This window comes from Neofelis nebulosa, chromosome 11, assembly GCF_028018385.1.
Source record: "Neofelis nebulosa isolate mNeoNeb1 chromosome 11, mNeoNeb1.pri, whole genome shotgun sequence".
Taxonomy (NCBI): Eukaryota; Metazoa; Chordata; class Mammalia; order Carnivora; family Felidae; genus Neofelis; species Neofelis nebulosa.
The window spans coordinates 20,431,675-20,457,256 of record NC_080792.1 but is presented as its reverse complement, the minus strand read 5'-3'; the positions used below and the strand labels follow the sequence as shown (position 1 = coordinate 20,457,256).

At 40.1% G+C, this 25,582-nt stretch overlaps 1 protein-coding gene across 36 annotated transcripts in view; it reads right to left on the bottom strand.

The window, feature by feature from the left end:
- The window catches only part of TCF4 (transcription factor 4), a 356,945-nt gene that overhangs the window by 7,521 nt on the left and 323,842 nt on the right, over positions 1 to 25,582 (bottom strand). For 19 of the 36 annotated variants that reach the window (XM_058692003.1, XM_058692006.1, XM_058692015.1 and 16 more), the window contains 4 exons: positions 23,024 to 23,227; positions 3,084 to 3,219; positions 1,342 to 1,504; positions 806 to 850 (listed from right to left, as the gene is read on the bottom strand). In XM_058692003.1, the coding sequence (XP_058547986.1) occupies positions 806 to 850; positions 1,342 to 1,504; positions 3,084 to 3,219; positions 23,024 to 23,227 (548 nt within the window). The remainder of the gene's footprint in view (positions 1 to 805; positions 851 to 1,341; positions 1,505 to 3,083; positions 3,220 to 23,023; positions 23,228 to 25,582) is intronic. The other 17 variants (XM_058692008.1, XM_058692009.1, XM_058692010.1 and 14 more) reach the window with 2 other exon arrangements.

Genomic DNA, 25,582 nt, shown 5'->3' with positions numbered 1-25,582 from the left:
AAGTGAAAAGAGAACACAGCCAAGTCTGTGGTGGCCCTTCCCTGAAGTTAAAATTTTGAGTAACACTTTTAAACATCACACAGGTGTCAAGCTTTCACAGAGTGGGTCTGAAAGTGGGAACTTGTTTTCCAAAGGTATCAGGCTAGTAACTAATTAGGCCCGATCACTCACTTATAAATAGTAAATAGGTTGGTTTTGCAAATAAAACTACCTAGCATTGTCTCACATCCCAGTTTGGGAGGCATTAGGTAAACATCGCAAGAATAACCCTTTCAATAAGAAGGTTCTTAACAGCGAGTGAAACGTTGTACGGAAACTTCCAAGAATCTACTAAGATGCATAAGTCACGGCCACTAGTTGAATTACTGAGAACTGACGGGAGTGGCAGAGAAGACGGTAGGGATGCGAAAGCCCCTCCTTAAAATTTCACCAATGTGGCCAAGAGTCAGGAGACTCTGTAGTGATGGTGGGAGGTAAGGGGTAAGAAGCTTGTACCATCTTCTGGAAGTTTTAGCAGGGGCTGTCCTACAATTCATCCCAATGATTATAAAGGCGATTATGAGAAAGTGGCATGTTCTTAATTCCTAAAGGGCATTAGCTCTAACCCTGAGAATGACAGCTTCTAAAAGGGGGAAGTGTAGTCGTGGTACAATTTATTTAATTTACAAATGAAAACAACCCAAGGGAACTAAAGCAAAGAACAGGGGTGCCACGGTGTTCGAAAACCATCTGATCGTTAGACTAGAGTTCACATTCCACGAGAAGGACTCTAATTTAAAGATATTGGATATTTAAGAAAACCAACCAGAAGCTATTTTCCTGCAGTTGTATTTTCTGTAGAAGGGAGTATCTGGGAGAAAAAAGCGAGCAGTTTAGGTATTATTATTAGATAGATCAACATATTTAAGATAAAGCTGGGAAATCAGTATATTCTCACGTTCAAGATCAGAAAAAAGTCATAGTTGCATATACCTCAGTGGAGTTTTTAACACGGCTAAGATCTCTTTTTTAGAAATATTTTGGAAAGATCATTTTGGACCAAATTTGCAGAATATGCATCATTTAAAAAATCAACGGTTTGCACTTGAATCAGTTACAAATTGTTTTTACCGTGTGTAATTAGCACTGCGTCCAAATTCACAAAGGCAAAGACACTGTAGGCTTCACTAGAGTACCAGTATCTCAAACGATACTTCGGTACCTCTAGAGCAGGCCTTTAATTTTCTTTTCAGCTGTCGATTTACCTGCCAGGAAAAAACTGAATAGTTTCTTCCTGTTCTGTTCACTTCATCAAAGTCCAATAAAGGAATTAAATGAAGCGACAGTATCATATACTGTTACCTAGATCTTGACCTAGTAATCGATTTGATATCCTTCTTGTCGTCATCTAACTTCTTGTCCTCGGAAGATTTCGTGTCTTGCAGGTTCTCATCCCCCTCGTCGTCGGATTTGATCTCAGAGCTGCCGGAGGAGACGCTCTGGCCCTGCAATCCTGGCGGCATGCCTAACGGGAGAGAGAGAGAGAGAGAGAGCAGGTGATGTTTCTGCCAAACACTAGATGCGTGCACACACACACACACGCACACACACTGCAGACCGCGAGCTGCCAGCCATACAGTTCATGCTGCTGAACTGTGATCCTTCTGCCCCATTTTTTTCCATGCGATCTGGTGAAGTTTCAAAAATGCACCTGTGGAAGCAAGTTTTCCCTGCATTGGCTCTGAGGTTAAATTCTATTTTGCAATCTTTTGGAGTAGATGGTAATTTCACTGTCTACAAAACATCAACTTAATTGCAATGAAAATCATAATCATGAAAATCACACACCGCAATGTTCTGATTAAGAACCCAAGTAAATATCAGCTATTATATTGAGTTTCTTCCATATGCAATGATTTAATAGAAAAATGTCCTTAAAATATAATTCCCAGGGAGTACGCTAAATATGTGCAGTCAAGACTTCAATAGATACCCTAATGATATTCTGAAATTAGGTTTCTCTTATCCTCAAGGAGTAATCAGCATTTAAAAATGGTACATATGGAAAGCAGTTAGCTGCTCACTGAAGAAATTTTTAGCTTTATCACTGCTCAACTTTCAAGATCACAATACATTTTAAAACGTGACCCTCATGTATCCACTTATTTCTAAGGTATAAGCATGTCTATTGGGTATTCTCCTCTGTTTGTAATTTGTGTAGTCACTCAAAATTGGTCTGTGGTCCAGAAGCATCCTTATCACTGGAGCCCATTAGAGATGCAGAATTTCAGACCTACTGAATCAGAATCTGCACTTTAACAAGGTCCTCAAGTCACGCTTATATACACTCAAGTTTAAGAAGCACTGACTCGCTCTCTCTCCATACACACACACACACACCCACCCACACATACACACACATAATTAACACTCAATTTGTACAATGTTTAGCCAGTGGTAAAAAGCCTATGCATATTCCCGTGGCAGTGTTATCACCTTTACTCTAAACATGGAGGGGGGTGGTGATGAGAATTTAAGTGTCTGCCAGCCAGTTGCACAGGGAGCATGGGACCCAGGTCTGGCTCCTGTGGTATAACTTCCTGGGGTCATGAAAAGCTGAGTGGGGTCCATGGTTTGAGGCAATCATGGTGGGGCGAGATGAAAAGTGAAAATCATTCCACCAAGTTCCAGTTTTTAAATGTACCTACATTTCCTTCCATCTTAAACGACAAAAACAATTTCCTTCCTTCCTATTCATTTGGAAATATCATTTTCAGGCTACAACTAACCACATTAGAGGACCTGAATGAGTAAAATGTGGAAATAGCTAAAATAAAATTTCCTCTCATCAGTCTGTTGTCTCATTCCCTGCTGAAATAGAACCAGGATTTCAGAGGATGTTTGAGGAAAACAGTTACTGAAGAAACACAATTAGCCGGCTACGTTCTAACTGCTTTCCCATTTGCTTACCATTTTTGTACCAAATTTGATTCTTGGTTTTCTGCCAGTGCTTCCTGAGGAGTGTATGCCAAGTAAGCTTGGGATCAACACTGGATTCACTATTGTCTAAGTGAGGTCGGAAGGGCCTTCGGAGGCAGACCTACCTCTGTAAGGGTCCTGGGGTGGGTTCAAATCCGGGGAAGTTGCAGACTGGACAGGAAGCTGTGGAACTGGAACCTGGTTTGGCACAAGAGAATGGCTGCCTCTCAGGGCCACACCGTCTTCACGATGGGCCCCAACCTGAAAGGGGGAGAGGAACCGTGGAGTTTATTTCCAGGGGCAGCAAGGACCAGCCGAAGGAACACGGGCCTTTGAAAAACAAGACTCCCAAATGCCTTTCACTAGAGGGCGCTGAAGGACCGCACACGCACCTACAGAACCCTGCAAAACACTTCACACTCAGTAAGATGCCGTGCTGTACATTCAGTGACAAATATGGCAGAGTAGCTCAGGCAGGTAAAACGTCAAATTGTCTCCCAGGGTGCTGCAGTGGAGCGCACTGATTCGTACCCATCTGTCTTCTATCATGTCCGCCAACAGATCTGACAATTATCTTAATGCCCATATGCTTAATTGTGGGCTTCTCAATTCCCCCATTGCTATCGGAAATCCTACAGGAATTTCAATTTGGCATTCGACTTTCATTTCAGGGGATAAGATTCTCAGGCCTGCCATTTTTTTTTCCATAATGCCAGCTAAGCCTCTGACAGCGGAAGCTACGGCAGTATGGGACACAGCCCCTGCTCGGTACAAATATAATAAAATGTCACCTGGCTTTCCAAAACTGGCAGCCCATCCCAGATTAATGTTTACTGTATTTCATCAGCTGCTGAGCTCCAAATCCAAAGGGGGACCGTCTCTGCCAATGCCACCACACCGGAAAATGTACCAATAAAGGTTTTATTAAACACACCAGTAATGCCATCATTGCCATGCAAAGAGGTTTGGACATTTTTCCATTTTTCCTCCCACTATTCTGATCCTAGAAAGATACCACACTGTAAACACTCTTTACGTTTCCATGAATAAAATTACAGAATACAGCATGATGACTTGGTCTGGAAGAAACACTGCTGAGCATTTTAGTAACTACTACTGCCTACTCGAGGGTCCAGAGATGTTGCACCAGTGACAACGAGACAGCAATTGCTGACTTTATGGCATGTGCCTTAAAGCAAAACCATTCAGCATTTGCAAACCAAGAGGAACATGAGTAGCTTACGTTTTTGTTTGCATTTTCAAGTAGTTAGGCTCTCCGCCTATTGTCAGGCAAACAACGTATGCAGGATCGTGGGTCTGACCCTAAAAATATTTATCCCTGAGTTTTTACTGTTATGAATCAAAAAGTTTAATTTTTTCCCCATCCAAAACCAAAAAGCCCACAAAGCAGAATCTTCACTCATTTGCTGCCAAATGTTTTAAAAGAGTATCTCCAAAGAAAGCAACGACAATCAGAATCTGAACCGACAACAACCCAAATTCACAGAACCGAATGAAGCACACGCTATCTAAAAGCAACCTGATATGAAGTATCACCGTTACATAATCCAAACCAGTACAGAAGGAAATAACTCAGGGGGGAGGGGGAGGGACCACATAAATCATACTAATTGCTCAGATTCAAAATATAGCAAGAATAAAAGGATTTGAAGACTCATGGGCATCGGGATGCCTAAGTGAATGCTGTAGCTAAGAGTCCAGGGATGTCCGCCACCTGTGTGCCTGTGTACCTTCCCAGAACGTTCTGACTGGTGGTTATTCAGCTTCTAGGAGGGTGCTTCGAATGTAAGGAGACCTCGATTACCTCCCACAGCAGCCCGTTCCATTCCATTTTCATCACAAGTTGGCCTCCTTGTATATTCCATCCACTGGTTCTGGTTTCAACTTCGGGAATTTCATGGAGTAAGTGTAAGTCCCCTTCACGTGTTTAACACCGCTGCCATGCCACTGGCGTCCTTCCCCTGGTGACCAGCGCCCCGTCCTTCCAGGCAGGCCAGTCCCCCTTGACGCTTCCAAACCATTTTTCACTTTTGGTATGTTTTCGTATTTATTCCAAACAAAAAGGTGATAGCTATTTTCCATTCAGGTTTTGATTTGCCATTCTTATGTTTGTGCATTTACGAGACTGATTCAATGGATGATTATCCCTCCAATCTAAGATGTCAACTTGTATGCGTGCATTTTATAGACCTTGATCAAATGGTAGCTCTTGAAGTCTGTCAATCAATGTCAACCCAAATAATTACCTTAGTGCTGACTCATATTTATTGGTATTTCCAGTGGATTTAATCTCTTAAACTTGCACAGAAGGCGATTCTGAATTGGAGTCACTGAAGGTAACCCCAGGTTTGAGCATAGCAAAGACGCAAATGCTTTTATGTTAGGCGTTCTATTAAAACCCTCAAGCCTTCTTTGTAGGCATCTGTGATGTAATTTAAGGTTAGGGTTTGGATTTTTACTTAAAATATATTCAGATATTGATCCTGTGCTTCTTTTCTCCCTTCTAGTTCACATTCAGATTAGTTTTTACAAGAGCAAAAAAGAGCCCACAACCAATTATCTTTGTATTTTCCTTGCCTCAACTATTATGGAAGACTGAGTATAAGCAGTACAATGATGAGAATCAACAATACCTAGATTTTAACTGTAACTGGTTTCTTTGTTAGCTGTGTAACCGTGGGTAAGGTATTCAAATACAAACTGAAGAAATTAACACTAGGTTATAGAGAATGAGCCCCGTGTTTATTGCAAAGGGTGGTAATAGGCAAAACAACGGGTACATAATAGGTACTTAACAGTTATAGATATTATGTGAAAATACCTGCAAATCCTTGCGTACCACATAAAAATAAAAGTCTATATAGTTCAAAACCCCTCAGAACACAAGCTACCTTCATTTAAGATCATCTTTGTACTCTTTGTCTCTATTTTGTTCACGTGCATTTGATTTTAAATCTTTCCTCCTACACAATGACAGGGAAACCTTAAATGATCTTATAAATATGTTGAGAAGACAGTTGTTACAACTGTATTTGTTTGGATTTTAGCCATACATGTTAACTACCTTTATATATTTTCCACAGATCATCTCAAATAATATACCAATCATTTTCCACAAAGGAAGTTGGGAACAAAGTTGCTCTGGATGATTTAAGGCTGCCTTTGTAAACTATGCACATTCCAGGTCAAATGAATGAATGATGATGGGTCGAGATCCTTGTGGTAATGAGCTTGATTCTCCGGGATCAATTCCATTGCCTGTGGCTATGCAATAGTATTCTGAAGAATTAACTTTGCTTTGTTTGTTTCCTTGGCCACAGACAGCATGTCCTAACCCCATTTACTTCTCTTTCAGAAACATTATTTTTGGTCATGTAAGAGACAAGGCAAGAATGATAGTGGATGGTCAACACAATCCATCACTGGAATAGCTCATAAATAGAAGGAGGAGCCAATATGTACAGAATACAAGAGTCAAGGCTTGACCACCTTCCAAATAATAAATAGGTAAGAATATAACTAGAAAAAAGCAGATTCCTTCAACCTGCAAATAGACTCTAAGGATGGTACCTACTTTTAGAAAATCTGTACTTCATTAAAGCCCTATTTTCATAACGTTTTCATCTAGGTAAGCAAGAGTTTAAAGTTAAAAGCCAGTCTAAGAAAGGAGTTAATTTTATCAATATTGATAGTAAATTTTATTTTTTGTAATCTTTAAGAATAGTCTTCTTAGTTACATACAATGTGGTTTTGGATGTATTTATGCTAAATGTAAAAGACAAAATCAAATTTCTAAAAATTATACAGTGTTAACTGATTGATCAAAGAGTACATTTATTAATTCAAGAAATATTTACTCATCTACTTCATGCTTGTCACTCCAGGGGGTGCTAGGGATGGGATGGTAAATAACTTAGATGACCTCATGAAGCTTAGAGATTCTCTGTGGGATTTTTGCACACTGATCACTTTAGTGTGGCGGTTTTCATAGGAAGTCTCTCAAGTAAAAGGAGACTTTTCATGACTTCTGTAATTTAGGTTTTGAGCCCAGAGAACACCTAGGACCTAAGGCCACTCCTTGTCTCTCATGGGCCAGCCTCTCTTGTTCCTCTGCTGGTACCTCTGTCTCTCTGGCATTTGTCCCTTCATGACTATACTCTGAACTCTCCTTTCATGATATCTCAGTACATTCTTTAAGGTTCTGAACCTGTTGCTAACTCCCTCTCTGTCTTAGTATTTCTGAGCTCAGAATGCCAAGATCATCTGATGGTAAGCTCAACATTTTGAAGCAGACACGAACCATCCTTTGAATGGGCCACTCTAGGGTTAGGTGTCCCCATTACTGGTTCAATGAACTACAAAATAAGAGGAGGGAAGATCATGTGGTCTAGGCATGGATGCCCACTCCACCATAAATCATGCCCCCCAAATCATGGCTTTTAGATATAAATATCTAAGTTACCCTGCATCTCAGGTCAAGTTATATTCAAATTCTGACATGGCTATTTAAATTTTCCTGTGTTAATTTATCACTGGGAATAATTAAATACCTTCAGCAGTACATTACTTCTTTTGAATAATGTAAGCAACATATAATTTTAAATAACCTTACTTTCCAAGGAGAGGATGGATACATTAGAAGCACTTTTCAATCACAGCATAGAAACTTTAAGAGCTTGAGAGACTTGGAACCCAGTTAGGCCAAACTCTTCATTTTACAGAGAAGAAAGCTAAGGTTGAAGATAGTGAAGCGAATTGGCAAATGTCTAGTAAGACTAAAATAGATTTTGAGTTCGGAAAAGTTATAACAACACTGAATAATTTGATTGGTGTATGTGTGTGTGTGTGTGTGTGTGTGTGTGTGTGTGTGTGTGTGTGTGTATGGGAGGAGAACAAAGTTAAGGGACAAAAAGCGTTTATCTCTTGGAGCTTTTGTTTACAACAGAGTGCATATATGGGCATGTGTGTGTGTGTGTGTAGATATAGATACGAAACTCATTTTATTTTTCTTTATCATAGGGAAAAAAACCACCATAGTTCACCAAGTATGGCCAAGGCCATGGCCAAGATATCTAACTAAATTACAAAACTTAATACTTGCCACAACTCCTCCAACATAAACAGATTTCAAAGACATGCAGCTTCAAATTAGGTGGCTGTTGGCAAGGGTATTTTAATGTGGGGATGCGTGCAGCATCCTGGTAAATATCCTTATCCTGATCCTTGAGCTAACAACAAACACCACAAACAAAAAAGACATTCAGTGTTTCTGCTCTCTTTGTTTCCAGGGAGTATTGTGAAAGTAATTATTCTGTTGTATTTAAGAGGCCTATTTCATGGATGGGAAAATGTATTAAATTTCATTTGGCAGTTATTCAATCCTTGTTAATGTTATCTCCAGAGATAACTGCTTCAAAGCAGGCTTTCAGACCTCAGTTCCTTCTCTTCTACCATAATCCTTCTAAAAGAGTGTAGGATGGGAACGTTAGGAAACTTGTCATTAATTTCTAGACCAAGTGATAATGATACAAAACTAGATATGCTATCAGAAACTTTTTGGTATTATCAACAGAAAAGCTTGTTATTCATGGCATCCGGTTCAAAATGTGTCTTTTGACATAGGTGTTTTTTAGAAAGAAGAAACAAAACAAGGAAATGGGACAAAGAAAAAAGTCCTGGTAACTTTTACTTTTCTCCTCTTCCTCTTCCTCTTCCTGTTTTTCCATAAACACAAAACAAACGTTGATAGGCTTTTACTGTAATTAGACACCCACTGACACAGAAAACAGTTTTGGTGTCTGAACTGTAATCTCCCCATGACATATTAATTAGACATGACAGTTGTGGAGGGCTAGATTTCAGTTTCTAGGATCCTGCCAGATCTCTGTCATATTAGAGGAAAGAAAACTTATTTTCTCAAAGGTACAAAACATTGTTTAGTCCAGAAGTGCATCTTTTAAAGAGGTGGGAAGTGGTCATGCAAACTTTAATGGCTCACAGATGGGTACCCGGAAGTTCACGAAACGGTGGCACCGGACGTATACTGCGAGGAACAACACCGGAGGCCCCGAGATGTAGCAGAAAACAAGACCCACCTCTGATAACCAAATCCTTTGTGTGAGAAAGTTCTAACATCTGGGACACTCTTCAACCACAAATATCACTTCCATATTTCTCAGTTCAAAAAATTATCAGACTACTTTTTAAAAATTCCTGTGATTAAACATTTAAAGGACTTTTCACGAAAAGTCAGATCTGGATTCACTTCTTCTGTTTGGATTTTGATTCTTGAGAGCCGTTTATTGGGAGAAGACTTCCTCACACCAGAGAACACCTGTTTTTTTCCCCTAGAAATCTCACAGCCTCACAGCTTTGCTTATGCTTTGCCTGAAAGTTAAGGTAATTCCTTACTGGGCAATTCTTGGAGATTTATTGAATGCTTATTCTCCAGATGATAAAATAATTTTCAAGAGGATTTAAATATGATGTGAATGACCCCGGCCTTGGCAGGCCTGACCTGTCACATGATCAGCCAGGCTGAAACTCCCCTGATGTCCACCAGCATGGCTGAAATGAATGATTCTGTGATTTAGTTCGAGAGATGCAAATGGTTGTTATCTGATTTCAGTTCATCTTTTTTTTTTTCTTAACTCATAAGTTCCATCTATTAAAACTGTTTCATTTCTCTCCTCTGAATCTCCACCCTCCGCCCCCAATTCTCTACAACACTTTCCTATAGGGGAAACTGTAACTGGATGCATTCCACCAAGTAAGAACCTCAGCAGGTGGTTAACAGAGTCCATTTCACCCCTTCTTGCCCCAGGTAGCAGGTTAGTAAGTAAGCGGTAGGCAACTAAACTTAATCCATGTCCGCTGAACCAAGTCCATATAGCACAGAGATTATGGTGAAAGTTTGCGATTACTTGTACACGGCTTCTTTTGTCTGCAGTGACGGGAAAGACAACTGAACACCTGATGTGTGCCTGGGATTCGGGATCCCCGAGCACAGACACACCTGCAGAGCATACGACTGAGGGGCTGGCTTGCACATAATGCCTGCTCTGTAGCCAGCCCGGGAGGTCCATCCCTAGGGACTTATCTTCACCTCACTGGCCTTTATTTTTTAAATGCATTTCTTATCATCCCAGGAACACATGCTTATTGTAAAATATTTGGAAAGGAAGGGTAACAAGCTTCCCTAAACCAATGAAACACTCCTTCCCCATCACTTCCTAAATATCCCCTTTCTGAATGCTATATTCTCTGCCCGTCAACTGTTCCTCTGCGTGTCAAGGTTCTAGCACAGCTTGTCATTGTTCTGTGGGTCAGGTCTAAGATCGGTACCTTGTGCATCTGTGTCCTTCACCTGGACACCACAGGGCCGTTTGTTCCAGTCCCTTCCTCTCTTCAAGTTCCTTAATCTCCAACTTTAGTTACCTACCCATGGCTTCCCATCGGCCACATTCACTCCTGCATCAGCAAGGCCTGATCCAAGCCTTCCCTGCTCTGCCTCCCAGTGCTGGCTTCCTCGGCACAACTCACCGACCACTTCTTTTTTATTAGTCCCACAGGTCCCCTTATTCCAACTACTCCTTGACTGTCTGGGTCTCTAGAACTCTCACCATCTTGCTGGGCTTGGACAGGGTTCTCCCCTGACTATTCATTATGGACACTGCCCTGAAAAGCACTCACGGACAGTGCTTAATTAAAGCGCAGGGCACTCACTTCAATGCTTTTGTTTGGCTGCCATTCATAAAGCTTACACTTGTCTTGAGATGTAAGTCTCCCAAGGGCAAGGACTAGGTATACAGGACATTGTATAGGATTGTAATATTATCACGTGCAATTAGATGCTTCCTAGATAGTAAATGATGAAACATGTGGCATGTATCTGTTTTACTATCTCTGAAATCTATAACCTTTTGATATCGTCAAAGACACATTTTAAGGGTTTCTATCTACAAGTAAACATTTTTGGTTTAATTCGACAAATGCCTCTGAAATGTCTACTGTATGCAAGGCACTATTCAGGTATTTGTAGGAGAAATAATAAAAGATAGACACGTCTATTACTTCAGATTCTTACAGCTTAATGTTGAAGACATGTAAGACAAACTTAAGGGAATGCCACGAAGGAGTTCAAGGTTATGTGGGGTTTTAAAGGATGGGCAAAACCATATCAGATTGAGAAACCAGGGACTTCCTTCTTAAATAGGCTTTGAATGATGGGTAGAATTTTGACACAAATTATTTAAATATATTTTTAAAAAAAGATGACGTTTAACATCCGGGAGATAACATCTCACCTTTAAATGAAAGTTTCTGTTTTTACACCGAGAAGTGGCATTATTTTTGGTATTACACAGATATATGAAGAAGCAGCTAAGGACTATATATTAATGTGTTTTCGTGTTGTCAGACTACATATTTTGGACAAAAAGCAGATTTTTGTGAAGCGCTTTATAAACCTCCACGGCTTTACTACAAAGGGAACAACACAGGGCATTGTGGACGCAAATGGTACCTCACTGTATGTTTGTATTATTGGCCCGAATGATTCACTCTTATTTAACTGCAGTGAAGTCTTTCATCTCCTAGCTATACAATAATAGTTTCCATATGACCAGTGGCTCTGCTATAAATAAGATCAAAAGCAAAAGAAAGGATTTAATAAAAGAAAATGACATTAAAGGTAGCATTAAATCAGGGGGAAAAATACCAATATCCAACTCTTTTTTTGTTTGTTTGGTTGGTTTTTTTGAGACCGACGCTCCTTCCTCAACATGTCCTGAGAAGACATTTGACAAGAAGTAGGTATGTACAAAATCCATTTGGGTATGCCTTTGAGTGGTAAAGATTAAGTTGGGGGGCAGTGGGGAATGTGGGGGTAGGGGAGAGCACCCCCAGTTAGGGGCAGGCTAGGGGCAGGTAACCAGCTTGTTTCACGTTGGAAGAGTTCAAGGGAATGTGTCAATGGCAGGCATCCATCCATTTCTCTGTCCTTTTCTGTTGTATTTAATGGAGATAGACTTTTGGTAATCCAGAGATTCTCAGAGAATCCTAACATTGCTCAACTCTCGTACATGAGTTCTGAGAAAGGAAGTTTTTTTTGGCAATGCACAGTGACTTGATATGAAGAGCCAACTTCCCAAACAAATTCCCTTCTAGTTCTTAAAAAAAAAAAAAAATTACAATGTTAATCTCTATTCCCGACTGGATAAACAGCTGCTAATAACCCCCAGTTCTCAGGGGAGGAGGTTGCTTCCTTTCATCTGCAGACTGGTGGATATCTGCCGTGCACTGGACTTTAGTGATTCCACATGTTTCTTACTTTGCCGTTTTCAAAACTGCCCGGGTACTGGTCTGGCCAATTCAGGTTTCTTTCCTCCCTTAGATTGTATCCATGGACTTGGAGGACATACGCAGTTATGGTACTACTTACTTGAAATTGTAGTTTTTACTGTGGGTATACTTAAAGAGGAAATTTAAGTGCTTCTAACATCTAAAGGAAGTTAAACTCTTGGACCTTTGTATTTGAAGCCCTGCGAGGGAAAGAACCCTTTTGGTACCTTTCACACTGAGCTAATTATTCACTCAGGGGCTGGCTATGTTCAAAGATACTCCCTTCCTAATAGCATCACTAATGCGATTACTTGCTTCTATCTGTTTGTGTACTAAATAAAGGGGCCAACTTCACTTTTTCCTCTGCTAGGAAGCACCCCGCAGAAGGTTACAGGGCCAGCCAGCCTCCAGTCTTTCTCACTTGTCCCTGAGCACCTGCTTTACTGGTGACCTCAGTTCTACACCTCAAGATTCAGACATTTCGCAAAACAGCTTTTTAAACAAAACCCAGCTGTTTCCCATCTAGACTACGGGGGGAAGAATTTGGGCAGCTCACAGAAACATTACCCAGAGACTACCATTCCCCAATAACTTTCACACACTTGCAGCTCCAAACGAGACCCGTCCATGTGCAGAAGCCAGGGAGAAGGCAAATGTAAAATTAAAATGTGGAAACGCAATACCCTGGTTTTTGACAGTAAGTCCAATTAGTTGCTTGAAAATGAATGTGGCTATTGTATCAGGACAATGCTTCCCCAAAGATGTCATTTAACTAATATTGGACAGATCTTTTGGTTAAACTCAACTTTATAGTTGTAAGATGATTTATGGATATAGAGGAAGCTATAATTATGCACAACTGTGAATGTCAGCCAATTAGGTAGAATCCTCGTGTTTCAGAAATGCAGCGTTCAAGCTTTTTAAAATTTTTTGCCTTTTTATTTTATTTTTTTTTTTAGGTTTTCACTCCTAAAGCTGCTATGCCTAAATTCTTTCCTTATTTTGAACCCATTTTACACTTCTATTTTCTAAGCAATTAAGACACTTTTGATTTGAAAAATTTACAGCCACAATAAAAGTTAAAATAACACAACGACCACAGATTTTGAAAAAAATATATAAAATGGCCAAGGCCTAGTCTTGGCTTTTAAACAGTGCCAGGTTGCTCCAGTATTTTCTGTTTTGGTATGAATGACATAACTGAATTACTTCATGAGCAGCTACTTTAATTCCTAAGGGTGGAAAATTCCATGAGTTAATTTAATTTGGATGTAAAAAAATATACATGAAAACTCGCTCTTCCTGTGGACTCTCATGTGAAATATCTGAGCCAGTGGTTGGAGTTGCTGGGCTTTGAGGAGGGGCTTTCCACCCGGGGCGCCCTGGCTGGTGCTGCAAGGGCCCGTCTCATCAGGCAATCTGGGCACATAAGATCCTTTATTTTCTGCATATGTTTTTAATCATTTTATTCTCTCGCTCTGCAATGCCCTTCCTAGCCTGTCCCTAACTGCTGAAATCCGATGCAAACTTCTAATATGAGCTCAACGACACCTTTTCCAGGAAGGTTTTCTTAGCTGTCTCCCAAGGCTGGGCTATGTTCATCCTTCTCTGAGCTGCTTCTCTGGTCACTTCATAATTCCACCTTGTATTACAGTCGGTCACATACTTGTGTTATCACCCTCCCAAGGTCAAAGGCCCACAGGATCAGAGGATCAGAGACTCTTACACACATTTCATAACCCCCAAAGGATCTAAGGCACAGAAGACACAGAATGAGGGAATGAACATCTGTTTATTTTCTAATATATATAATATTCTCTTTCTCCCAGAAAATCTGCTTTCTCGAGAAAAAATAAGGGTAATACTCCTTTTTTTTTTTTTAAATATAGGGGTCGTGCCTTTTCCAAACTATGGACAGTTTAGCACAGTGTCCTTGTCCCCAGTAAAAGTTCAATAAAAATATGAAAATGACTGTCATTAAAAGCATCTCCCTGGTTTTTCCTCTTTTATTTAAGAAGAAAGCAAAGTAAAACTACGATGACGCCAAAGAGTCTCTTTTAAATATGCTTTTATATTTTAAAAGTGAGGGAAACAATAAGTTTTTGTTTTTATTTACTAAAAGTTCATGACACCAGGGTGCTAAACACATACTTTAGGGGAAAATAATTAGAGAACTAGGCTTGTTTTGTCCTAGAAGCAGAGAAAGGGAATCTTTTGGGTTTGACCTAAATCTTTTAGGTCCAGTGCAGACTGACTGTCTTGTTTCCAGGTCACGGGGCCTGACTTGAGTAAAACAGGTATGGGTGTGTGTGGGCGGGGGCGGGGGTGGAGAGGGGGAGAAGGGCGGTACCTAGTTTGGACTCCCTGCTGTGAGATCTGGGCACTCATCATGTCCTAACTACTCATCTCAGGGGTTGTTAATGGTTGTATTTAAAACTTCTGGGCTTTCATTTGTGTTTATGCAGAAATATCAAATGGTGAGTTCAAGGATTCTTAAACTGTTGTAACTAATCCATGGTTAGGGGAATTCTTTAAGTCAGACAGAAAAAGACAAATACTGTTATATTTTCATATGTTGTATGTAGAATCTTTACCAAAAATTCAAAGAAATAGAAGAGAAGAATGGTGGTAGCTGGGGAAAATGGGGGAGATATTGGTGAATGGGTACAAACTTCTTGCTTTAAGAAAAACAGATTCTGGGGTGTGATACACAGCATGGGGACAGTAATTAATACTGTATTATATATTTGGAAGTCATTAAGAGTAGATCTTAAAAGTTATCACCAGGCACACACACAAAAGTCATTATTGTGAGACGATGGAGGTGTTCACTAACCTTACTGTGGTAGTCATTTTGCAATATACGTGTGCATTAAATCATCAAGTTGTATACCTTACACTGACCTTTGTTTGATGTCAATAACATCTCAAAAAGCTAGGAAAAGTTTTAAAAAATAAAGAGAATTTCTTCAAGTTTCTTTTTCTTCTCTCTCTTTTTTAAGTTTTCTTAAAATAAAGTACAATATTGATATAGATTAAAAAAACCTTTCAGTTGAGACTGCTAATCTGTTCTCAGAAATATTTGATAATTGTGGAGGTTAGGAGACACGGTGAAACACTATAGGCAGGCAAATTACCTAATCAAAGAGAAAAACCTATATTGGTTTCTACAGGGTAGTTCTGGAAAGACGATGTAGATGAGTAAGATCTTAAGTGAAATTCTATAATAGGCTATTAAAGATAGTTTCGAAGTGCTCTGAAACAGAGGCGATGACCTCTCAAACTCAGTTCGGTTCCACCAAGAACAAGTCTTTGCGGACAGACCTCATTTCCTCATTCATGGGAACACTGCATGCCTAGTGTCTCGTGATAATGGTATGGACAAAATGAGAGAGGGCGGACAGCAGGAGAGTAAAATTAGTTGGACATAACTGGTTGAAATATAAACCCTAAGGCAGGGGACGGTGTAAGCGTACAGAGAATGTCTGTAGCACTGAAACTCAGGCCTGCTCTCTGTGTCCTCCCCTGGTTAACACTTCTATTTGTAGCTTTGATGGGGGCATTAATGGCACCCTGGCAGAATATGTGACTGAATGGGGACCGAAAGAAGACTTTTCCACTGGAAACAGACTGAAGGCTGCAGCGTGAAATTCAAAGGCAGAGTGTGAAGTTTTGTACTGGTACCACAGTTAAGAGGTGTGTGGCTTATGGATTTCGGCTGATCACAAGTTCAACATTTGTCAGCAGGATGATAAAGTCATCAAAAATGGTGAAAGGGTATTGTTAGGTGGCCTTTAAATGAAGATACAACACACTGAATGGGTTTGGTAACAGATCCACCCTAGTCCACCCTGATGACTCCTTGAGCACTGTGTTCAGTTTGAGATTCTACACGCTAAAAGGTCCTTGAGAAAGAAAGCATTCCTTTTCAACTAGGGAGAATGCACTGGACAGTCATAAAATCAAAACTTTTGGGGGGGAGGGGTGAATATTTGAAGATATAAATATCTAGCCTAGAGGGAAAAAATACTGAATAGACAGTTTTCAAATAACTGTAAGTTTCTAAAGTAGCTGTTGGGTTGACTTAGCTTCAGTGGACAGAAAAACAAGGACTGTGCAGAGAAGTAAATTTGGGTTGGACATAAAGAAGAATCTTCCAACATCTGACAGAAATGGGCTTTGTGGTCAATTAGAGCTACTTATCCTTGGAAGAAGGGGCTGATAAAGGCTTGTTGACTGCTTGGCAAGGGATTTGTAGCGGGATGTGGATGGAGAGGATACCTAAGATCCCTGATATCCTATGGTAATAATTGCTTAGAAATGTAATATGTGCTCAAATATACATAAAACTTTATGAAATCAAAATTCTGGGAAGATATAAGAGGAACATGATTGAAGATGACAAAGCCTCTACAGGTCATACCTTCACTGAAATAGAATTTTCTGACTTCTACTACTCTCATGACTACATCCCAGTAAATGCTACCCAAGATAACACATCCCTGCCCATTACTCTCTTCTGCTGCTTGAAGCCAAGGAGCAACTAAAGAAGTGCCTTGGGGGGGTGCCTGGGTGGCTTCGTCGGTTAAGTGTCCAACTTTCGCTCACAGCTCGTGAGTTCAAGCCCCGTGTCGGGCTCTGTGCTGACAGCTCAGAGCCTGGAGCCTGCTTTGTATTCTGTGTCTCCGTCTCTCTCTCTGCCCACCCCCCACCCCCATTCGCTCCGTCTCTTTCTCAGTCTCAAAAATAACAACATTAAAAAGAAAAATAAAGAATTGCCTTGGGTTTCTATCGTGCTGAGTATTGGGTAACGTATAAGATGGCTGAACCAATACATTGTATACCTGAAACTAATAAGATAACATTATATGTCAATTATACTTCAATAAAACAAAAATAGTTTTTCCTTGGGTTTCATTAGTTTCAGTCAGCAACGAAAAGGTTCGTAGTATCAGCCACAGTTTTGAAATTGCTATGGTATTGGGTTAGAGAGGAAGTTCGCAATGGCAGTGTGGTATTGAGTACAAAGGGTGCAGCTCCCCTTGCTGGCTTGTCTGGTTTCTATCCTAGCTTGGCCATTAACTAGTGGGCGTCCATGCCTGGGTCACTTCCCCTTTCTGGGCTTCAGTCTTCAGCAGTAAAATAAGGGCCCTGGGCTAAAAGACTTCTGGGGTGCTTTTAGAATCTAAAATTCAATGGTCTTAACTCTCTTAAGAACTATGAAAGCAAAACTAAGTTCAGTTTTTATCTCATCAAGCCCTACATGGTAGAAGTTCTCATATGTTCAAAGGTCAGTTAAGTAAAAAAGGTACTTTATCACCCAGTGAGTTTTCTTCTGATAAATTCTTTTTAACTCCAAATGAAAAGGTTATGTAAAGTGGGAAACTCATCTAGGATTGGCTTGTATCTGAAGTGTGCGTTTTCTGAAATGCAGGCCACAGCCCCGCTTGGAGGTCCTAGGAAGGGGTCTCAGGGATGCTGTGGAGGATGGGTGTGGGTGGGGAGTTTTACAGGACTCCTCCACCCCTAAGTCAATTAGAGCAACCAGGTCCTTAGGTCACTACTCATCTACGAAGAGACAATGGCATCCTTCCCTCCCAGGTAACAGAGCTGAGTCTCTGCTCTCTGATGGGGCTTGGTATATTGCTGCAGCAAGGTTATTTGTTTTGGGTTTTTTTTGTCTTTTAATGTTTATTTATTTTGGAGAGAGAGAGAGAGAGAGAGAGAGAGGGAGAGAGAGAGAGAGGAGAGAGAGAGAGAATGAATCCCAAGCAGGCTCCACAGCAATTTGGTTTTAAACATGTGTCCTTTTCTACTAAACTATGAACCCCTTGAGAGCAGAGACCACGTGGTACCACAGAGCCTGGTATTTGGTAACCACCTGATAAATATTTTTAGAAATGAATAAATGGACTTTAAGCAAAAAGGATCTGGAAATCACAGTAACATTATATATTAATAGCAGAGGAGATTTTTTAGCTAAATGATCCCTTTGTTCCTGACTCTACTGACAAGTAATCAGAAGCACATACAAAGTCACATGAAGACATTTTTGATGTGGGTTTTGTTCTTAATCAGTTAAAAGAGGAGATTAGGTCATCGGAAAGGCTTTCTTTCAGGTCTCATCTGTGGATCTGAAGAGCGAATGAATACTGGAGAGAACTATATTTGAAAAACTGCCATTTCAATAATTTACAAAAACCTAACGATTTAACATCAGGATTAACCATGGAGGTATCTGAAGCACAGGGGGGTTATATCTGGGTAACCGTGTCTAATGAGCTGAGTGACAAACCCACCTGTTTCTTCATTCTCTCACATTCAGAGATTTCTGCTTTGATTTTGTCAGAAACGTGGGCGGTTTGAGAAAGAAAAATACTTTAAAATTTACTTCTTCATGACCCTAGTAAGGGGAGCTCACTACACCTCCTGCCACTTAGCACAGACATGCTGATTTAAGAATAAGTGTTAGGTGATGTGGGTTTTAATCTAACATACCGCAATGGAGGAAAAATTCTTTACCTCTGCATTTGGGTAAAGAGCTTCTGGGAACTTGGCCACAAGGTACCTGGGCATTCTTTCATCAAGGAACATTTACCACGATTTGAAAGTCCCAAGATCTCACCACTCTAAAATTAGTTCTGAAGAGGGGCACCTATAGCTATAGGTAGTAAACAAAGAACGGGGAAGGTGGAAGCATTGTATCCGAGTTTAAAGCTGGCTTCATGAGTTCAGCCTCCTCAAGCCTTCTAAGGCCCATGTAACCAACTCCTAAGATGGACGTCATTATCATCCTCAAAGGGCTCCTGGGGAGAGCGCCTGAGATAATGTTTCTGGAGCATCTGGCAGAGGGGCTGGCAACTTGTGAGGCAGTCAGAAAACAGTAGTTTCCTTTCTCCCCACTTTGAAGATTTATTTGCTGGGGGGGGGGGTACAAAAATGTAATACATGGTACTCAAGGAATTTACAATCTAGGTGGTAAGGCAAAAGCCACGCCTGCATGGCTTACATGACTGGGTGAGAGAAATATCTAGCCAGCAGTATGACTCACAGAGCTCTGGAAAGTAGAAGAGAAAATGGACGATCATAAGTGGCTGCAGCAAGGGAAGGCTTCCTTGAAGAAGCAGAATTTGAGTCAGAGCTTTGAGAGTGGTGGGGAATGAGATGGACAGAGAAACGTGGGTAGAGCAGGCTAAGCCCGACAGACCTAGGAGAACTACCTAATGAGAATGTACACGGCACATTCTGGTAAAATGCACAGACTGGTCCTGCTGAAGAATTGCTGCATATGGGCACGGTACACCTAAGGCTTTTGGTCAACGGTAACGGCGCCTAACAAACCGGCTTAAGAAACTGATCTTTATTTTGTAGATAACGGGAAGCCAGTGAAGGTTGTGGGGCAGGAAAGAGCTTGGCCAAATATCATCTAGAAAGCCTGCAAGGATACAGCATTCACGCTAGCATTATAAGCCATGCTGCTGTGAAAAAAAAAAACCCTTTCATTATACTAATACTTAGTAAATCACTGAAGACCTACTCCAGAACTCCAAGGAAAACATTTTATGAATCAAAAGCTAAGTACAATATGTTAGCAATTAAATGAGATAACATAATAGCCGAGGCAGAACCACAGTTTTCCCCACCACGATTTCAAGCTGCTGCAGAGAGAAATGCTTCTATCATCTTCCAAGTTATCAAGCCATTTTGTTTTGATTTTCGGAAGGCGGGGAGAGAGGAAGCAAGAGGATGGAGGTCAAGAGGATTCAAAGCTGTGTGTTCTTTAATCAGAAGGAATTATTGAGGAGACTTATAAAGGAGATTTGCTCAGAACAGAACTAGCCCTGGGACGGGTCTTAAGTTACTACAACTGGCTTCTTCTCCAGAACAACGAACGAAGGTGTGTGTAGCTGGAAAGAAACACCCACCAGTGTCCTCTGCGCTGAAGTTTCCGGTGTCTACCTCCCACTGCTACTTTATTTACTGCAGCTGGCCACAGTTTTATAGCCTGTTTCATGTATTAAAATTCAAATGTGGAAAACATTACCAGTATCCTCCTTGAATTTTTTTTTTTGTTGTTGTTCGGGGGTGGGGCGGAGGGGGGGGGAGTGGGTTTTTTTTTTTTTTTTCTCTTCCCCTTCAACTTCCTTTTTATTGTGGAATGTATCAAATGGTCAAAGGCTAACTTCAGACTGACTAAATTCAAAAACTATTTCCTTTGTTCTTATGTTTTTGTTTGAAAATTCATACCAGTTTGCGCGAGGAAAGAAATGACAATCTGATCTCTTTCACACACGTTAGGGTTTCAGGCTGGGAAGCTCAGACCCTGTGGACCTGCTGGATGTTTTTGAGAAGAAAAGAGAAAGACTGCAAAACCTCTCGTGGTTTAAAGGGCAGCAGGACATCCCCATGCCACGTCTTTGGAGTTTGTCTACTACCTGGTTGGCTCTGCGGGCATCCTTGACTGAATTATAAACGTCTTCAGATGAGTGAACAGGAACTTTTCCTCATCAGCAAAACTAGCAGCTTTATTGCTTCTGCATGGCTTTTTTTTTTTTTTTCAAAATCAAATCAAAAACGTTTCTGTGTAATATTGGCAGATTATTTCCCTCCTTCTGTTGCTCTGCTCAATTCTCTCCCTTTCCCCTCCCCCAGGTCAGTCCAACTTCCCATCTCCAAAGTTGACTCCAGTCCCTTCCTCCTATCCCACCTTTGAATCAGACTCAAGGGGGAGGCAACTCAAAGGTCAAATAGTTCCAAAAAGTATAGTTTATTATTTTAAAGAACCACTTAACCTACATCTGGTATTTAAGAGCAAACTTTACATATTTATGGAAAAAATTGTCTCTGAAGCAATGCCCTGGGTGCACATTGCATGCATTTAACATATGCAAAACGAACACAGCTACAGAAATTAAACTATTTTTCTCTTGATTGAGAGCAGATATAGAGAAATGGTTATAAGTCAGATCTGGCTTTTAATAAAGCCAGATTTCTTAATTAAAAGCAGTATTGTTTAAACACTGTAGTTTAAAAAGAAAAGAGCTGTACAAACTAAAACCTCATATTATATGCATCCCAAGTGTATTTAACACATTACCTGAGGCCAAGCTAAATTAAAATCTAGATTTTCCTTTTGTAAACTCTTAGCAACTGCCATGAATAGACAAACAATTTTTACTCAATGATGAATTTTTAGGATAGAGGTCAAGGAAAAGCAAAAAAGAAAAAAAAAGATTCAGCTTTGGCATTCAAAAATATCTTTCCACGTTTTAGAAGTGAGTTCATTGCTTCTATTTATAAACCAGTATTTTTGGTTTCAAATTGGTTGCAGGTTTCCATAATATACCGCTCAGGATGGTACTCTCAATCCTACTCTTTTATTAAGAGAATCTGAAAGGAGGACAGAAGAATCCTATTGAGCAAGAACTGAAAGAGCCTCAGAACAACCTGTGCTTATTTTGTGTTCTCTTGGAAGCATCAGTAAACAAGAGATGCTACAGTGGTAGCAGAAGACAGACCTTCATCCAAGCAACTTTTTAAAGAGCCTACAAGGTACAAAACAGGACACGAAGGTGTTTGTTGATCAGGCAGGCGTTTATAAGAAGCAAAATTACATAGAATCGCTAGTGATTAATTCTCCACCCACTCGGTCACCTTCTTGTCATCACTTAATATTTTGTGATTCTGAATTTTCATAATCACCTAAATAAAAAGGGTGCACTCCCAAATCCTTTTCAAAAGCAATGGGCCGAATTGAAATTCCAGTTGTAATACAGACAAATCTACTTAAATATTATTTAAATACACACCTATTCATAAATGGGTAGTGATTAATAAAACTACTATATCTTGAATTATACAGTCTCACACCATATATTTAGACCAATAAACATACCAGATATTTCCGCCTCCCATACTCAGCATCAAAACACATCGATTTGGATTCTTCAATAGTAATAAAAAATTTCAACCTGTTCATATCTGAAATGCCAACAATGTAACATGTACAAAAGTGGGTCCTTTAGATGCGTTACTAAGATGAAGAATTTAAAACACCAGCAATGACCCAGAAATGTCCACCTAGGTATATACTCAGGTGACATGAAGACACACGTCACACAGAAACTTGTACTCATAGGAGCATTATTCATAATAGCCAAGAGTGGAAAGGACCCAAATATGAATCACCTGATAAATGGATAAATATAATGTACACCTATCCAATGGAATACTGTTTGGCAATAAAAATGAATGATGCTCTGATACAGGATAAAATATGTATAAACCTTGAAAACATTACACTAACTGGAAGAAGCCAGTTAGAAAAGACCATCACGTATTGTATGATTCCAGTGATAGGAAAGATCTAAGATAGGCAAATTATACAGACAGAAAGTACATTAATGTTGCTAGGGTCCAGGGAGAGGGAAGAATAGAGAGTGACAACTAATGGGGATTTCTTTTTCTTTTTTCAGGAGGTAAAACATTCTAAAATTAGACCGGTGATGGCTGCATGACCCTGTGAACATACTAAATAAAACACATGGAACTGTACACTTTAAATGGGTGAATTACATTGAAGTGAATTATATCTCAATAAAGCTATTTAAAAAAGAACAAAACAGCAGTAGTAGTATTTATACTTGAAATTCTAATTCTGTTAGGATCAGTAATTAAAGAGTCTACAAATGCCATCACTTACCATGAGTGAATGTCTGTTGGCTGAAAGAAGACCGGTTCCATACCCTGAGCCCAGACCACCCATTGCTCCATTATGAGAAGGTCCAATGATTCCATGCATGTCCCCATGACCACCAGGCATAGCTGTGGATGGGCCCACTGCATGATTCCGGAGAACGTGAATAGCATCATCCAGTCTTTCTAAGCGATCTTCAATTCGGCTTTGCTGTTGATTAACAAACGATGCAAAATTGGATTTAGTCTGAAATGTATGCAGAGGTTATAGTAACAAAACTTGAGTTGACACAAATCATCCTTTGAGGTTTTGAATATATGTTTCCAATGAAATTTATTTCATTAAAACAATAGTAGATGGTGACCTTCCTAGAAAACTAGTAGAAAATGTTAATGGTATATCATAGTGTTATTTGTCATCAACAAAGTAATCTTCTAGGACATTACAATGTACATCTGCTATACTAGGTTGCATTTGCTTGAAAGAGAATTTAGATTTACTTTAGAACAAAAAAGTCTATAGAAGGTAAGAAACATTGTAGCAGGCATTGGTTAAGGATTTCAAAAACTTAACAATGAAAAGATGATGCATTTATAGTTTCCCAATTAAATGATCTCCTTGGATGCGTATTTCCTTCATCTCCTCTATAGCATATGATACAGGGCTACGTATCAAGTCAGAGACAGGTAAATGCATACAGACTATAATTTCTTATTGAGTACTATCTATTTTTACCAGTGTGTCTTGTTTTCTATCTATTATCACCAGCTTGTGTGTGTGTAGAGGAGAGTAGGAACTCAAAACGGATATAGAACAAACATTAAAGAAATGTTGTCCACCAAAGTGGTATGAGATTTCACGACTGAAGAATCACAAAGATGTGAATTAACTGCTTACCAGGGGCTTCTAATTGATTTCAAAGCCCTTGCTCTGTATAAAATTCACCTTATAAAACTAAATTATAGAATTCAAAACCAAGTAACTTTTTTTTTTTCATCCCAGCCACTAAGATCCTAGTTTTCTGCAACTAGGAAAGGTCGATACTATAGAGTTTGTGAGGAAAAAGGACATGTAGATGTGTATGAACCTTTTTTGGTATGATCAATAATGATATCAAATAAACACCTGCTTGTCACTTTCCAGTGTGTGTTTTTTTTATTTATTTATTTTATTTAAAAAAAAAATTTTTTTTTTAATGTTTATTTATTTTTGAGACAGAGAGAGACAGAGCATGAACAGGGGAGGGGCAGAGAGAGAGGGAGACACAGAATCTGAAACAGGCTCCAGGCTCTGAGCTGTCAGCACAGAGCCCGACGCGGGGCTCGAACTCACAGACCGTGAGATCATGACCTGAGCCGAAGTCGGACGCCCAACCGACCGAGCCACCCAAGTGCCCCACCAGTGTGTGTTTTAAAATAGGCCATCTCCCTGGCTCTTCATTCTCCATGTGTAAGGCAAGCAGGGAAGGATTACCCCTTCCATACACATGTGCGAATGAGGCTCAGAGAAATTAATTATTAACTACTCAGTGTCACGATGCTGGGAAATGGTATAGTGAAGGGTTGAATCTAAGTCTTCGGACTTCAAATCTAGTGCTGCTTTGTACTGGGTCCTGCTACAGTCTGCTTTGACTTCCACTGGGCTGTGCCAACAGATGTACTACCTCCACTGCATGAGAAAAACAATTTCTAATTATTTTATACTGACAGAAGGAATGTGTGTCTAATACAGTTTGTCTACGGTACAGAGCATTTCTGATCTGGTGGGCTTTGGTGTTAAGGGACCTCCCGTAAACTCCTAGCTGCTACTTATGAAATCTTTGACAAGGTACTAAACCTCTTTGAGTCTATACCTCATAATTTATAAAAATGAGAACGGTAATACATACTTCCACATGTAAATGTGAGCACGAAAGGAAGTAATACACGTGCCTATCATCCTTTCTGGCTCACAGCTTCCTTGTGGGGAGAGCAGTTTCTCCTTGTGAATCCCCTCGTGAGTGTTGAGAATTCAGAGGACTAAACCCATAGTTCGTAACTACAAACCTAGACTTCATGGCTATACAGTGGCACATAACCTAGTTTTGACAGCTGGGTCCCAGAGAATAACTGATGGAGGTAAACACTTAAAACTACTATGGGCTCTCTGGAAGTGGGCTGCGGGTTAATTAATTAATGTAGGCTAAGCAGGTAGTGCATACGTTTGTCCTGCCCTGTGCCTGCCTTTATTGGCCAAAATGCATGGCTGAATGATTCCACACTACAGCAAAGAAGACCACAACCAAGGGGGAAATCCACCTTTGTATTTCCATTTTTAGATTTTCCTTAATTTAAACAGTAAGCCAAAACAGAAGAAAGGAAATTCTGACCTGCTCCCAAGACATTAAGTTAGGCAGGTATCAACCAATCAATGCCTCTTCCGTGTTCTATCTCAAAATATGGATGAAAAAAGGGAAAACCATCCTTGAAGGGCTGAAGACCTCCTTGCTGCTACCTCTCCCCATTTGATTCATATAGCGACCCAATACCGCCCAGAGCAATGTTATTTCATGCACATTTTCAGCCA